Genomic DNA, 14002 nt, shown 5'->3' with positions numbered 1-14002 from the left:
GTCTATGCTCTGGTCTTGGTTCTGGTCTCGGCTCTGGTCTCGGTTATGTTTCTTGTCTCGGCTCTGGTCTCGGCTCTGGTCTCAGTCCTGGTCTCGGCTCTGGCCTTGGCTCTGGTATCGGTTCTGGCACATGTTCTGGTCTTGGCTCTGGTCTCGGTTCTTGCCTTGTCTCTGGTCTTGGTTCTGGTCTCGGCTCTGTCTCTGGTCTCGGCTCTGTCTCTGGCCTTGGTTCTGGCCTCGGCATTGGCCAAGGCTTTGGGTCTGGTCTCTGTTCTGGCCTTGGCTCTGGTCTTGGTACTGGTCTCGGTTATGGCTCTGGCTCTTTTATCGGTTCTGGTCTCGGCTCTGGTCTCAGCTCTGCCCTCGGTTCTGGTCTTGGCTCTGGTCTCGGCTTTGGCCTCGGTTTTGTCCTCGGCTCTGGCATCGGTTCTGGCACCGGTTCTGGGCTTGGTTCTGGCCTCGGCTCTGGTCTCGGCTCTGGCCTAGGTTCTGGTCTCGGTTCTGGTCTCGGTTCTGGTCTCGGCTCTGCCCTCAGTTCTGGTCTCGGCTCTGGCCTTGGCTCTGACATCGGTTCTGGCACCGGTTCTGGTCTTGGTTCTAGTCTCGATTCTGGCTTTGGCTCTGGTGTCGGCTCTGGTCTCGGTTCTGGTCTTGGCTCTGAAACGGGAGCTTTGGTAAGCGTGTCCATTGTCCTTTTCTTACACATGCGGGGGGGTTGTGGGCGGGGTCCTGGGTCCTGGGTTCCCCCTCCTCTTCCTCCTCCTTCAGCCTCGTCTTCGCTCTTTTATCTGAGTGTTTGTGGCCCCACATTCTCACATCGACTGAACCGAGGAGCCTCACATGGTAAGAACACCGGGCCGCTGCTCACACCAAACAACAACCTCCAAACTCACTTTTCCACATCAGATTCTTCTGCAGTCGGGACTCATTGATGAGGCAGCTGCTTAGAGACGATTATCTTTGGTTTCATGCTGTCTTCGTCCTTGGCCATCAGGGGTTAAAGATCTTTTTTTTGGATAAATCTTTAAACCATTTAGTTGTTTTTTCCCTCTAAAAGGTGCTAGAGTAAAGTCAGAGGGAGGAACTTCGAACCATCATCGGTAAATGTGTGAAATGTGTTTTTATTTATTGGCTGAGCCAAACGGCAGCGTGTTAGACCTCCTGGTTTCCGTGAGGAAGACGTTTCATTTCTGGCTGCTGCTGCCCGCTCAGCCCGCTCCTTTATTACAGCTAAGAAGGACAAACTGTAGAATTCGTAGGTCAGAAATCTGATTGTGTACTATGAATGAAGTTATTGTGTTTGTATTTTTTTCTCCATTTTTCTCATGCTCCTGAATGAATTATTTTTTATCTGCTCTACTAGCTTTAAATAAAGTTCTACAAGGTCAAATCGCAGGTTTCAGCTCCAAGTTTAATCTTCTGTGTTAGAATTAGTCATTATCTACACCGCCTCATTCATGAAGGCTCGCGGGGAAGCTGGAGCCTAACCCAGCATTTAGCAGGAGAAAGGCATGGCCAGGTACACCTGGACAGGTACACCTGGACAGGTCACCAGAACTACAGTAAATCATTTTCTCTCGTTTAATTAAATGAAAATAGAAAGTAATGACGTCCGTGACAACAACTTGTTTAAAGATGAATTAACGTATATTGTCATTGCTTGAAGTATGAAGCATCATAAAAGGGCAACACATGCGGTTGGAGGGGCCCATGTGAAATTTTGCCCAGGGCCCTCAGAGACGTGAGAATCTCCTCTGCCAGCGAGTAGAACGAGTGTGTTGGCATCAGATGTTTGTTATGCTCCACGCTAAACACAAGACCTTCCACAACGGCCAGACAGGAGAGGAGAGCAGCTGCTGGGTCATCAGCACCGTCCTACACGCATTCCGTCCTACACGCACGCCGTCCTGCACCCACGCCGTCATACTCGCCGTCATACTCGCCTTACACTCTTTGTTTTTTGCCGGTTGTTGCTATGATTCTTCTTCTTTGGTTTTAGCTGGTTGTTGCTATGGTTCTTCTTCTTTGTTTTTTGCCGGTTGTTGCTATGGTTCTTCTTCTTTGTTTTTTGCCGGTTGTTGCTATGGTTCTTCTTCTTTGTTTTTTGCCGGTTGTTGCTATGGTTCTTCTTCTTTGGTTTTAGCCGGTTGTTGCTATGGTTCTTCTTCTTTGTTTTTTGCCGGTTGTTGCTATGGTTCTTCTTCTTTGTTTTTTGCCGGTTGTTGCTATGGTTCTTCTTCTTTGTTTTTTGCCGGTTGTTGCTATGGTTCTTCTTCTTTGGTTTTAGCCGGTTGTTGCTATGGTTCTTCTTCTTTGTTTTTTGCCGGTTGTTGCTATGGTTCTTCTTCTTTGGTTTTTAGCCGGTTGTTGCTATGGTTCTTCTTCTTTGTTTTTTGCCGGTTGTTGCTATGGTTCTTCTTCTTTGGTTTTTGCCGGTTGTAGCTATGGTTTTCTTCTTTGGTTTTTGCCTGATTTTTTTATCTTCACGTGTGAGGTCTCGACCAGATAAAAAATCTCATAAGATAAAAAAAATCCTTATGTGTGTACCAGGCTTTATGTGGTCTAAAACGAAGACCAGACCAGGTTTGGTTTCTTTTCACCTGCACAGCCAGGCAGAAACCTAGCTAGCGGTTAGCTAGCGTTGCTAACTGCAGCTTGTCAGACTCTGGCCTCCGATAGACTTTAACTCTCCTGAAACTCGTCTGTTCCTGCTTATTTTTTACGCCTGTTGATCCATATTTCATTTTCTAGATGTGTGCAGAGATGCATGGCTGGGTTGTGGGTTCTGATCAGTAATGCAGACTTTTGATCGTGCACCGAGCACAGCTGGTGCTCGAGCCTTAAGGCTGGAAGTAGCTTTCATGGTTGATCCACTGAAGTATTAACAAGGCTGACAGTTTACCATCAGTTTTCTTTGTTTGGAAACCTCTGAGATCACTTCATGTGCTCATAATGTTTCATTTAAACCATTTTTATTTTTTAAATCTTAGATGTTCCTCTTCAGCTAAACATATATTTTTTGTTGTTGTTTAGGTTTATAATTTATTATCAAATCAAATCCATCCCACAGAGAGAAGCAGCCTGTTTTTTCTTAATAAAGAGACATGCCCCAGCTGTCAACCCAACAGACCCAGATCTAAAATCCTGTCCTGCAGTGTTCAGATAGCATCGTGTCCGGTCTGGACTCCACTTGGGGGAGTGTTTCTGCTGCATGGCTGCTTTTCAATAAGCTGCTGACAGAGACTCACGTCCTCACACTGGGCCCATTGTTCATTCTTTTAACATTTAACACTCGTGTGTCAAGTCCTTCTTTGCTGCTCTCATCCTTGGGGATGCTGAGGAAGAAGACAGGAAAAATATCCAGTCTGAGCTAGTTAAAGCTTAGCAGAGCTGAATTAATTCACTCAACGTAAATAACAGCATTAAACTGTGTGTTTTAGGGCTGGAAGTGGCTGCTGCCTCCACGGAGTCCTTTCAGTTCTGGTTCCCCTTCGAGCAAGAGCCTTTTTTTCAGTCCAGCTGTCAGTGATGTTTCGATTTTCACATCCAGATTTCTAACTTAAAACAGAATCTCATCATATTTTATTCATTTTATAAAAAATGAAACAGACGTTTCACCATGTGATGAAAATATGAGCTGATAGAAAATCTGATGCAGCAACACGTCTGGAAAAAGTTGGAACAGGAGCAACGAAAGGCTGGAAAAGTGAGGCCTGTTGTGGTGCCGTTGGACGTGTACAAAAGCACAGCTGAAGCATGAAGGCAAACAGTTTACCTTCCCTGTCTCGGTGCTGTGGACGTGAGGACCCAACTACAGGCAGATGAGGCAGACTGGCGCAGGTCGAAGGTTTTAATACCCCACTAACTTACAACTGACTATGAAACATGGAAAAGTGTAAACTAAACGTAATGTATCAGCAACAAACAGAATACCAACGGTGACCACAGACAACAGACCAACGACACAGGTGAGGGGAATGAGCTAATCAGACCAGGTGAACTAATGAGCAGGAACCAAAAAACACAGTACTAAACATGACCCTAAACACCAAAAACATAAACCAAAAGCATGAGAAAAACTCGGAACATGAAACAACATGAGTAAACCAAGGACCATAAACCGTGAACCACTCCTCTTCATGTGAGCTGAAACAGTCTACAGCAAACCTGAAGATCACAGCCTGCTCATTCAGAGCTTGTCATGGTGCTCAAGTCCAGAACTGAAATCAGGACATTTTACTTACTTACAGTTAGGAAATGAAGGTCGACGTGTTTCTGCTGCTTCCTGTAGCCTTCCTCAGAAGGGTCACATGGTGTGATGTGGAGGGTCCTTTAGGTTCTCTCCCAGATGGATGGGCGGAGGATGGCATCTCAGGTGTAAGATCTCTCATCCCTGTTGGTGGTCCTATATGAATTATCCTGCTTGTCATGCAATAAAACTTATATTGGAGAAACGTTAATAAGTTTGGAAATATACAAAAAGGAAACCATAATAGGACACAAAATCTAGCATCAGCCATATTTGACCGGTAAAGACAGAACCTCAACATGGATTGGGAGAAGGCCCAAATCATCTGCTCAGAAAACAATAAATACCACAGATGGATCAGGGAGGCCATAGAGAAATGGAGGCGGGCCCCAAGGACCACCAACAGGGGCGAGGGATCTTATACGTTGTCATACACCTGGTGTATCATCCTCCACTGGACAGCAGACAGCAGGGGACATCTGGAAAACTTAAGAAATAACCTGTAGGACACTCCACAGCAACATTACACGACCCTTGGAAGTCTACAGGAAGTAGCTGAACCATGTCAAAGTAAAAGGAAGGAGCTTCATTTCCTGACTTACAAAAAGGAACTTTTTGTTAACTCAGCTGGGACATCTGGTGGAGAACCCTATGACAGCAAACACCTCTTGGAGTTTTTCACATGTTCAGGGGGAGGTTGGAATCCAAATGTATCATGTTCTGAGCCTCCATAGAGGATCTGATTTCCAGCAGCTGTGGCCAGAAGGTCATTGGAGCTTGTCATGGCGGCAACCAGAGGATCCACTCATGGACATTAGCAATGAAGGAAGCCGTCACGCTGAAGAACCGTGACCCCCTTGCAGGTTTTCTGGACAGGTCCTTTTGGGAGAAGAACCTGGAGCAGAACAAGGACTCACTGGAGGAATTCTCTTTTGACCTGGAAAAACCTCAGGATCCCCCCGGGGGACCTGGACAGTCACTGGGGAGAGGAATGGATGGATGGATGGATGGGTGGGTGGATGGATGGACGGATGGACGGGCAGGCGGGTGGATGAATGGATGGATGGGTGGGTGGGTGGATGGATGGGTGGATGGATGGATGAATGGATGGACGGACGGACGGACGGGCGGGCTGATGGACGGATAGATTGACGGATGGACGGATGGGTGGATGGATGGATGGATGGATGGTTGGGTGGATGGATGGATGGATGGATGGATGGATGGATGGACAGACGGACTGATGGGTGGATGGGTGGGTGGGTGGATGAGAAGCAGCAGTGTACATTTTTTAACTCAGGAGTCTGTCAAGGAAAACTGGATATCATCCGCATAAATGTTGAATGAGACTGGTTTGTTCTTCTTTTCTTCTGCAGCAACCATGCGGGCTGTGCCGTGCAGCGTCTTCCTCCTCCTCTGCCTCATATTGCTCTCTGAAGCCAAGCGCCAGGCCGGCCAGGAGAAACGTGAAAAACCCCGCCAACCTTCGCCTTCCCCCCAGCCGGCCAAGAGACCCAGAAACCGCTCGGTGCTCAGTTCTGGAGAGCTGACCACCAAGCAGGGCCATAGCTGCACCTGGCAAACGTCTGGTGAAGGCTTGGTGAGCCTGCTGGTGAACTGCAGCACCAAAGCCAAAGATGACGAGGAGAGGTGAGGGAACACTTTGCCTCTTTAATAACTGAGCAGAGGTGGAAATATTGTTTCATTGGATAAATTTGCATGTGTTTGATTTTTAATTAGCAGATTTTCTAAAGTGAAAGTGATTTAATTGGAAACCCAACTGCTGTTTCCTGTTTGTACTGTCTGGAATGAAGAAAACTCCATCCATCCATCTTCTATACAGCTTATTTCAGTTCAGGAATGCGGGAAACTGGAGTCTATTTAGGGAAATACCACTGCATCAGTAGGTCCTCTCAGTCCTGTCTCATGACCCAGGTGAAACATGTGGGGGTGTATTTCTCTCCAGAGAGACAAAGATTCCACTATTTATTCTTCTTTTACTATAATGACCCAGAGTGTAACTCTATAACTGCAGGTTAGTTACTGTTTAACTCCCCTTTGTTCAACTTTTCATCACATTAAAAAAAAAAATATATATATATTTTAAGGTATTATATTTTATATATACATTAACACACACACACATACATATATATATATATATATATATATACATATATATATATAGTTGCTGGGAGCAGTGGGCTGCCAGATTCCAGCGCCTAAGGAACAGTTGGGGGGTTGAGAGCCTTAGTCAGGGGCTCACAGGCTCACAGAACCCAGGTTCTCCAGATCCAAGCCCACCTCTGTAACCACTAGGCTCCTACTCCCCTTCCACTCCCAGCTCCCAATCAGCCGATGATGGACTAGAGTGTGGTGAACATTTGTGTTTCCAGTTGTTTGTAATAGATTGGATCCTAAAACTGATGGAGGTTCCTTCAGGGTTTCTTCTGGAAGTCACTTTCAGACCCATCTCTGTTAGCCTACCGGATATTGGAGACAAAATAAAGATCATGGGGAGATGAAAACTGTCTAGATTGTGGTTGCTAAGCAACAACAGATTAACTTTAACTTGAGCTAATGTTTTAGCTTCGTCCATCAGGACGTCCGAGCGATCTTTCTGATGAAAAACACAGACTGTGTTCCTGGAAGAATACTTTGATTTATTACAAAGCTGCTTGATTGTGGAAGAAAATCCTAATCATGATTATTTTGGGTCAACAATGACACCAGGTTTTCTTTTTAACTCTTTATGCCAACATTCGCCCAGGGTGTAAACCCAGCCAGAACCACCCCTGATTTTATGGTTTTTGTATTCTTTATTATATATGTCTATATACATATATATGGGCTGTCGAACAATTGAACATTTGAACCTTATAATGACGGGATAGCTGTGGATCCATCAGATTAAAATATGAACATGTAGTTTGCTGCGTGCAGAAACTGCAGCCTCAACAAACAAGCTTGATGTTGGGATAGAGGCGTTTCGGTGAAACTGAAACTCCATCCTGCTCTGTCTGCAAATGACAGAGTTTTTATTGATTGTTCTATCTTTAGGTGTGTGACAAAGAAAAATTATTTAAATGATAATTGGTTTTTGTCAATATTACTATTTTTGTGATCGTTTGAAGCCAATTTCAAAATTAAACTTCAATTTGTTGCACAGCTCTGATAAATAAAACTGTGTTCATTCCAGCTGGAAAATTCCTCCCTTAAAGACGTGCTACACAACTTTAGCACATTTTCTCAGTAAGGCCCCTGTCGACAGTTTATCCAGCATCGTCTTCATCCTACCTGTCCCCTGAGATCTGTCCAGCCAGCAAAAGTCAGTCTCATCTTGACTCGTCTGTCTGTCCCTTTCTTTTTTCTCTCTCTCTCTTCCTGCAATAATGTCTTGATACGTTTCTTTGCTGAATCAACCACGGTGCACATTCAGAATGGCCGATGTGCTCGCTAGCATGTCACAAGAGTGTCGCTAGTGTGTCACTAGTGTGTCGCTAGCATGTTTCTAGCATGTCGCGGTGCGTAAAGCGAAATTCGTCTGCAGCATTCTAGAAGCAGAAGTGGTTTCTCAACCTCAGGACGCTGCTGGACGGCAATGATCCAGAAATGAGGATAACAGACGAGTCAGAAACTCAGAGTTTTAAGGTCATAAGAGAAATTGTGGGTCAGGGGTCTTGCTCTGGGGCACTCCGTGGTACAGTAGTCAAGCCAGGGCTTGAACCTGGGTCTTGTGACTCCAAGCCTACCACTTTAACCACTAGGCCACCACAGTGAAACAGCTGGTTGCCATAGCAATGAGGCTATTAAACACAGCTAAAGTAATATCTGCAGCAGCAGAAATAAAGCAGCGGTCATCATGAAGGGTCCTAATCCCACCTGCTTCCCCCATCCACACCAGGAAGTTCTAGACTGGTCTGAAGCAGCGGATGCTTCCAGATATCAGGAACTTAAATCTTTTCTGGATAATGTAGAAAGATCTGTGACGTCAGATTTAAGGAATCTGGAGCTGAACTCAGACATGGCCTCACGTCTTCATCTTTGTTTACTAGACGGTGTAAAAGTCACGTCGTTATGTTTTTCATGTTCAGGTACTGGTGTCGCTACGCTGGTAAGCCGGACCTCTGCCAGTCGTACGGGGTGAAGTCCAGCCAGTATTGGAAGCAGCTGGTGGGAAAGCTGAAGAAACGGGACAACGCCTGCGAGGGAGAAAAAGTCCTGAAGGCTAAAACCTGTAAAAAGGCGCCTAGCGAGGCCCACATGAAGCTGGCCCAGCGCAGCGGAGAGGAGGACGGCGGGAAGAAGAAAGCAGCTGGCGGGAAGAGCTCAGACGGGGCGAAGGTAGACAAGAGAAAGAAGAAGGAGCGAGAAGAGGAGGATGAGGAGGAGAAGAAGAAGAGGGAGGAGAGGACTGGCTTGGATGATGATGAAGGTCTGGTGAACGACATGGAGCCGGTGCAGAGCTACTGCAGCGAGGGGTGGCACTCCGTCTGCTCCTTCTTCCTCAAGTTTTTTGAGGGTTAAAGAGAAAATCAGAGAAAAGTGAAGAAGTTTTGTTTCTTGTTGGCGTGAATTCACAATCAAGAAAATACTTTTATCTGCTAATAAGCAGCGGAAGATCATTTCTAATGAAATCTGCCACATTTCCCTGCTAGACACTAGAAATAAGCCCCTCATGGACTAACACCATTCACTATGAACCTTTTCTAGACGCGAGTTTCACCCTCTGACTTAAACCTTTTTGTGGAAAACTAATTAAAACTGTTTAACAGCTAACCAAGTGAAAGCTAAAATCTGTTGGGTGGTTTTTACCTGCTGGTAAATCACCTGAAACTGGAGCTGAGCTGCGGGAGGTTTCTCATTAATAAAAATTAACGTTTTGGTGGAAATCGGTGAGACTAATCACGTCTTTCTTGAGAGTGTTCTTTGTGATGTGAGACTAAAAGTTTGAGTAATTTTTGTATAAAAACAATCAGCTGATAGATATCATTTGTTAATATTTGTTTTGTAGCATTCATGCAAATTTTAAATGTTAGCAATGATTAATAAATCCCTGAAAATACACATTGATTGTTTGTTTTATTAGAACTTCGTAATGAGTCTGAGCTCATTGTTCTGTAGATGGTTAACATGGATCCAGATGGAGGCAGATAAATGTCGTCTTGGTGCTCTCAGCACTTTTTGCTAGTTGCCGGAAATTTATTTATTTATTTTTAATCGTGAAGTGTAAGAAGACAGGAAACTATGGATTTAAACAACTTTTAAATCAGAGAGAAGAATAAATAAACAGCAATAATAATAGTTACGAGCCGGCTCAGCCAGGGAAGGAGGACGTAAAAAGAAAGACGCCCAGTAACAGGGAATTTATTGTTCTATGGAGGGGTGGGCGGGTGGTGCTGAAACAAATAGAACAGAACAAACTACATAAGTAGAAACAGCTGGTGTAAGGTTCAAAATAAAATAAAAACCTGATTAACAAAACACAACAGGAAGCAGCACCACTAACGAAGAATACGTAACTGGTTCAGTCTCCAATAATACAATACAATTATTAGGAGCATACAAACACCAAAAAGCAAAGAAACAAAGCCTTAAAGGCACAACGCAAGACGTAGGAGGTCAGACACAAAGCCGAGGGCCGTCGCCAGAACACCGCCGCCTCTGACTGGAGGGACGCCGCATGGAAGCAGCGGCAGCAGCGATTGGTCCAGAGGGCAGCCAACCAGTGAGCAGGTGAGGAACGTGTGACAGACTGCAACCAATCCCAGCCAGGCGATGACACGCTTTTGCATGCATGATAGAATAATTAGTGCAGCGGGTGACAGACGCAACATAATAATAATAAAAAAAAATGACAATAAAAATGACACTAATAGCCTCAACAACAAACACATCCCCCTCCTGTTGTTCCTTTTCCTGAAGCTTTTCTACAAACTAAAGGTCTAACCTGACTATATTTTTTAGGAAATTCAGCCTGCAGTCAGAATATGGAGGGTCAACAACTCTATCACTGGTAGGGACTGGCTCTGAGCTGGGACCACCCTCCACAGGGACTTCAGTCAGAGGCTTCTTCAGGTCACTGCAGCCCAACACAATAACCCTTCATAACCTATTATTTACACCGTAACCGAGGTATACCCGCCTCTTTTCCTGCTGAGATAGACTCCAGAAATAAGACTTTTGATGGATTTTTATTGGACGCTGTAATCACATGACAAAGAGGATCCTCTGATGGGGTCACAATAAAGCTGCTGGGGAACAAATCCAAACAAGCACCGGGATTCTAGACCGATCTCTGGTTACCATGACAACAACCCAAAAGCTGCAATGCGTGTGCATCGGCTCTATGGTGATTTCCCAGGATGCACAAGGTGGCCTGCCATTGGCTGAAGGAGGGTGGGACCCTGTACACGTGTGCATGCACACACTGAGTTTCGTTTTCTTTAAATAAACCACTAAGGAAGCTTTGTGCTTTACTGATTCCAACTCTCTCAAGTTTTTAAGAAGTATCTCAGTATTAATTCTCTAAGTGGCGTTAGGTATATTTTGTGTGTATATTGGTGTGAAATGCCTTCATTGTTCTCTGTGAGGGGTCACAGGCTGAACTATTAAAGACAGCAGAATTGTAATCATAGCTTCAGGTTTTATCCTGGCTGTGTGGAACTTGTTGAACTCATAAAGACCAGCAGTTTCTTTTTATAAATATCTTGTCCTACAACATGAACCCTTAGAAATGATTTGAATAAATGCTTTGGGTTTCATTACTGGAGGCTTTTCCACTCTCCAGCATTCCCTGCGCCTGCAGAGGCCCGCAGCATGCTCTTCACATCATCTGCATACCAATCAAAGCCCTTTTCTCTCCTCAATTTCTTCCTTTCATTTGTCTCATGGTGCAAGTGCGTTGAAGTGTAGAACTAAAATACGTAGAGTGAATAGTCTGAGGAAGGTCAGGCTTCAGGACTGATCATCTCTTAACACAAAGTAAACATATTTGTATTAAACAGAAAATCTAAAAGGTCATTTTGTAGCATCAGCAGAAGAAAAGCAATCAATGTTCTAGCACCTGTTATTACATACTGATCACATCATAATCACCACTTCACATCTCCACAGCAGCCTGATTGTCCTCTATGACTGTGGTTCCCAACCTGGGGTCCGGGGCCCCCAAGGGCTCCCCTAAAGAGCACAGGGGGTCCCTAAAGCTTTGAAAATTCAGAGCCTTTGTGACTAATGTCCACATGTCGTCCCTACTTTAAGAAAAAAAGAGTAAGGCTGTATGTTAGTTTAACTTTGGCTTGATGGAAGGACTCAGCCAGAATACAGTGTTTATGGTGAGAATCTCACTTTGAAGCATAAAAGCAGCATGTTTCAGCCCGGGGTGGGGCAGGGGGCCCACAGCTTTTCAGTATACGAAGAGGGTCCAAGGAAAATAGGTTGGGAACCAGTGGTCTACAACACTCATCCTCACAGGAGGGGGCGGCGTGGGTCAGACCCTCCATAGACTGGAACACTAAGACCCCCCATGTTGGATGCTGGCTGTCTGCCGGCGAGGACTCAGCGAGGGTCTGGCAGCTTTCTTCATCCCCCACTTCTCTCTCATCTTCATTTCTCTTCTCCCATGCGGGGGTGTGTACCTCCATGCATGCTGCCAAACAGATGCTGAAGTGCATGAAGATGTAGAAAAAGTCACATGACCTTCCCAGGACGCAGATTTCTTCTTCGTCTGAAATCTTTTAACCCTTAAACCTCCATCAGGTCTCCCCGAGCTCCATCTCCTCCACCAGCAGCGGTGGTGTGTATCTCTGTGGGGTAAACTGTGATGGATATTTTACCCTTTAGCTGATCTACGGAAGTTTTCCAGCATTTCTATCCCGTCCAGGAGGTTTACAATCCAGCCACTAAATGTAGTTTTATTCAGAGACTCTATCTGGTAAATCCACAATGATCCATGATAACAGCATTATTTATCACATTTCACCATAAAAACATCACCATCACTACTATGTTGCTAAGAGACCTCTATTTAGACCTGGACATGATGATGAAGCCACTTCCTGTCAGACTTTCCACCAATCAGAGAGCTTAGATTGACGGTAACGTCCAATCAGGAGCAGCCAAAGATCAACCAGTGAGCAGAAAGTTGTGTGTGTGTGTGTGTGAAAAGAAGAAAAATAATGGTATTGTTCATTTCTGTGGTAGATTCCAGAGGAAGTCTGCACTGTGTGTCAGGAGGTTTAGCAAACAGGCTAACACACAGCTAGCTTACAATGACACTATGAACACAGTGAAAACTTTGCAGTTATAGTAACAATCAATCAGTGATTACATGCAGACAGCGTTGCATCATGTGACCTTAAGTAATAAACTCAACTTCTTTCTTTTTTTTTCTTCTTTTTTTCTGAGTGAGTCCGACTCGTCGTCCCGCGTCAGTCTGAGTCAGTTCCAGCGACAGGAGGAGAATATCTGCAGGTATGAAGGATGGGAGCGCCACACTGTAGAGAATTTCTTTCAGGTGTTTCCACATGTCACCAGTTAGAAATGGAGCAGAAGACATGTCAGCTAGTGGCCACTAATGTCTTGCAGGCTAGCATTAACTTTAACTTTATATGAGGAACACTGGAGGAACCAACACTGAAATCCAACCAGTTTTTACCTGCTCAAAGCACAATGAACTAGAGACCTTTAGATGGGGGGCCATGGAAAGACCCAGCCTGGAGAAAGGGATGGCATATGTAAATGTGCCCTGATGTCCACCTGGACTTAACTAAGCTAATAGCGCAGCACCTGTAATGAGCAACGAGCAGCTTCTCATTTCTTAAACACCCATGAGGAAAGACATCCGTGGAGAAGATGTTAGTCTGGTCCAGAAGGGTCAGACCATCGGCATCAAGCAGAGAAAACATCTCAGGAGAAGCAGGAACTAGAACTGGGTTCAGAACTGTCCAGCCATCATTAAAAAGGATGGTGGGGGAAGTATTAGTTACTTTGATTATATTAGTTACTTTCAATATTAGTTACTTTTATTAAAATATTATAGTTGCTTTATTAAATTAGTTACATTTATTTTTTTTAATGTCCTGTCCAGCATCATAGCAGCAAAATGATAATCTGGTTGCTGTATCGTGCTGAACAAATTTGCTCTGCCAAGGGGAGGCCTATGGGTAAGGCTCCTCTTGATAATCTGATTATTTATTTATTTATTTACTTTGAATCATGGAATCTATGTAATCTTGCTGGACCTGACCGGAGGGGACAGAAAAAGATGGAAAATAGCAATAAGAGCAAAAGGGAAAGAAGAAAGGAGACAAAAAGATCACAGACAGAAGGAAACGACCCTTCAATCCACACCATCACCAGACAACAAACTGTTACACCTGTACATGAACACACCAGAAAATTTCCTACAACTTTTACAACAGCAGAAACACACACACAGAAAAAACAGAGCTGTTAGTCATTAAGAGTTTTTAAATAATAACCAAATCAAAAAGACAAAACAGCGACAGATACTAACTCACAGAAAAATAAAAAGAAGAATTATCTCTTAGTATTAAAACCCACTGGACAACTCAGTAACTGTGTCAGCATGCAGAGCATGAGGAAGAGGAGTGATTAGTGATGAAGAGTGATGAGTGAGATCGTTCAAATACAACCACGCCTCCACGGAGGTCAGAGCCAGACCAGGGCCAGAGACCCGGGCCCCCAGCAGTAGACCCGGAGCACCAACCCAAGCCACCCCACCACGAAGAC

General features: G+C 44.6%; 1 protein-coding gene across 2 annotated transcripts; it reads left to right on the top strand.

Moving 5' to 3' along the window:
* The first annotated feature begins 805 nt into the window (after nt 1–805).
* fgfbp3 (fibroblast growth factor binding protein 3) lies at nt 806–9316 on the top strand. Of its 2 annotated transcripts, none has more exons than XM_042009492.1 (3): nt 806–843; nt 5626–5899; nt 8344–9316. In XM_042009492.1, exons 2-3 carry the CDS (start codon nt 5631–5633, stop codon nt 8774–8776), a joined length of 702 nt encoding a protein of 233 aa, XP_041865426.1. In that variant the 5' UTR covers nt 806–843; nt 5626–5630; the 3' UTR covers nt 8777–9316. The 2 variants fall into 2 exon arrangements, with proteins under 2 accessions (XP_041865426.1, XP_041865425.1); XM_042009491.1 differs by lacking the exon at nt 806–843 and adding an exon at nt 1080–1100.
* The last annotated feature ends 4686 nt before the right edge of the window (nt 9317–14002 follow it).

The sequence above is a fragment of the Melanotaenia boesemani genome, chromosome 16 (genome assembly GCF_017639745.1).
Source record: "Melanotaenia boesemani isolate fMelBoe1 chromosome 16, fMelBoe1.pri, whole genome shotgun sequence".
Taxonomy (NCBI): domain Eukaryota; kingdom Metazoa; phylum Chordata; class Actinopteri; order Atheriniformes; family Melanotaeniidae; genus Melanotaenia; species Melanotaenia boesemani.
Note: the sequence above shows the minus strand (reverse complement) of the source record. Positions and strands in the feature narration are given on the sequence as shown.

Excerpts from the sequence above, each read along its gene's own strand:
- fgfbp3 (XM_042009492.1), top strand. The coding sequence starts at position 5,631 with ATGCGGGCTGTGCCGTGCAGCGTCTTCCTCCTCCTCTGCCTCATATTG. Across the intron at positions 5,900-8,343 it reads GCCAAAGATGACGAGGAGAG|GTACTGGTGTCGCTACGCTG; the intron begins GTGAGGGAACAC and ends TTTCATGTTCAG.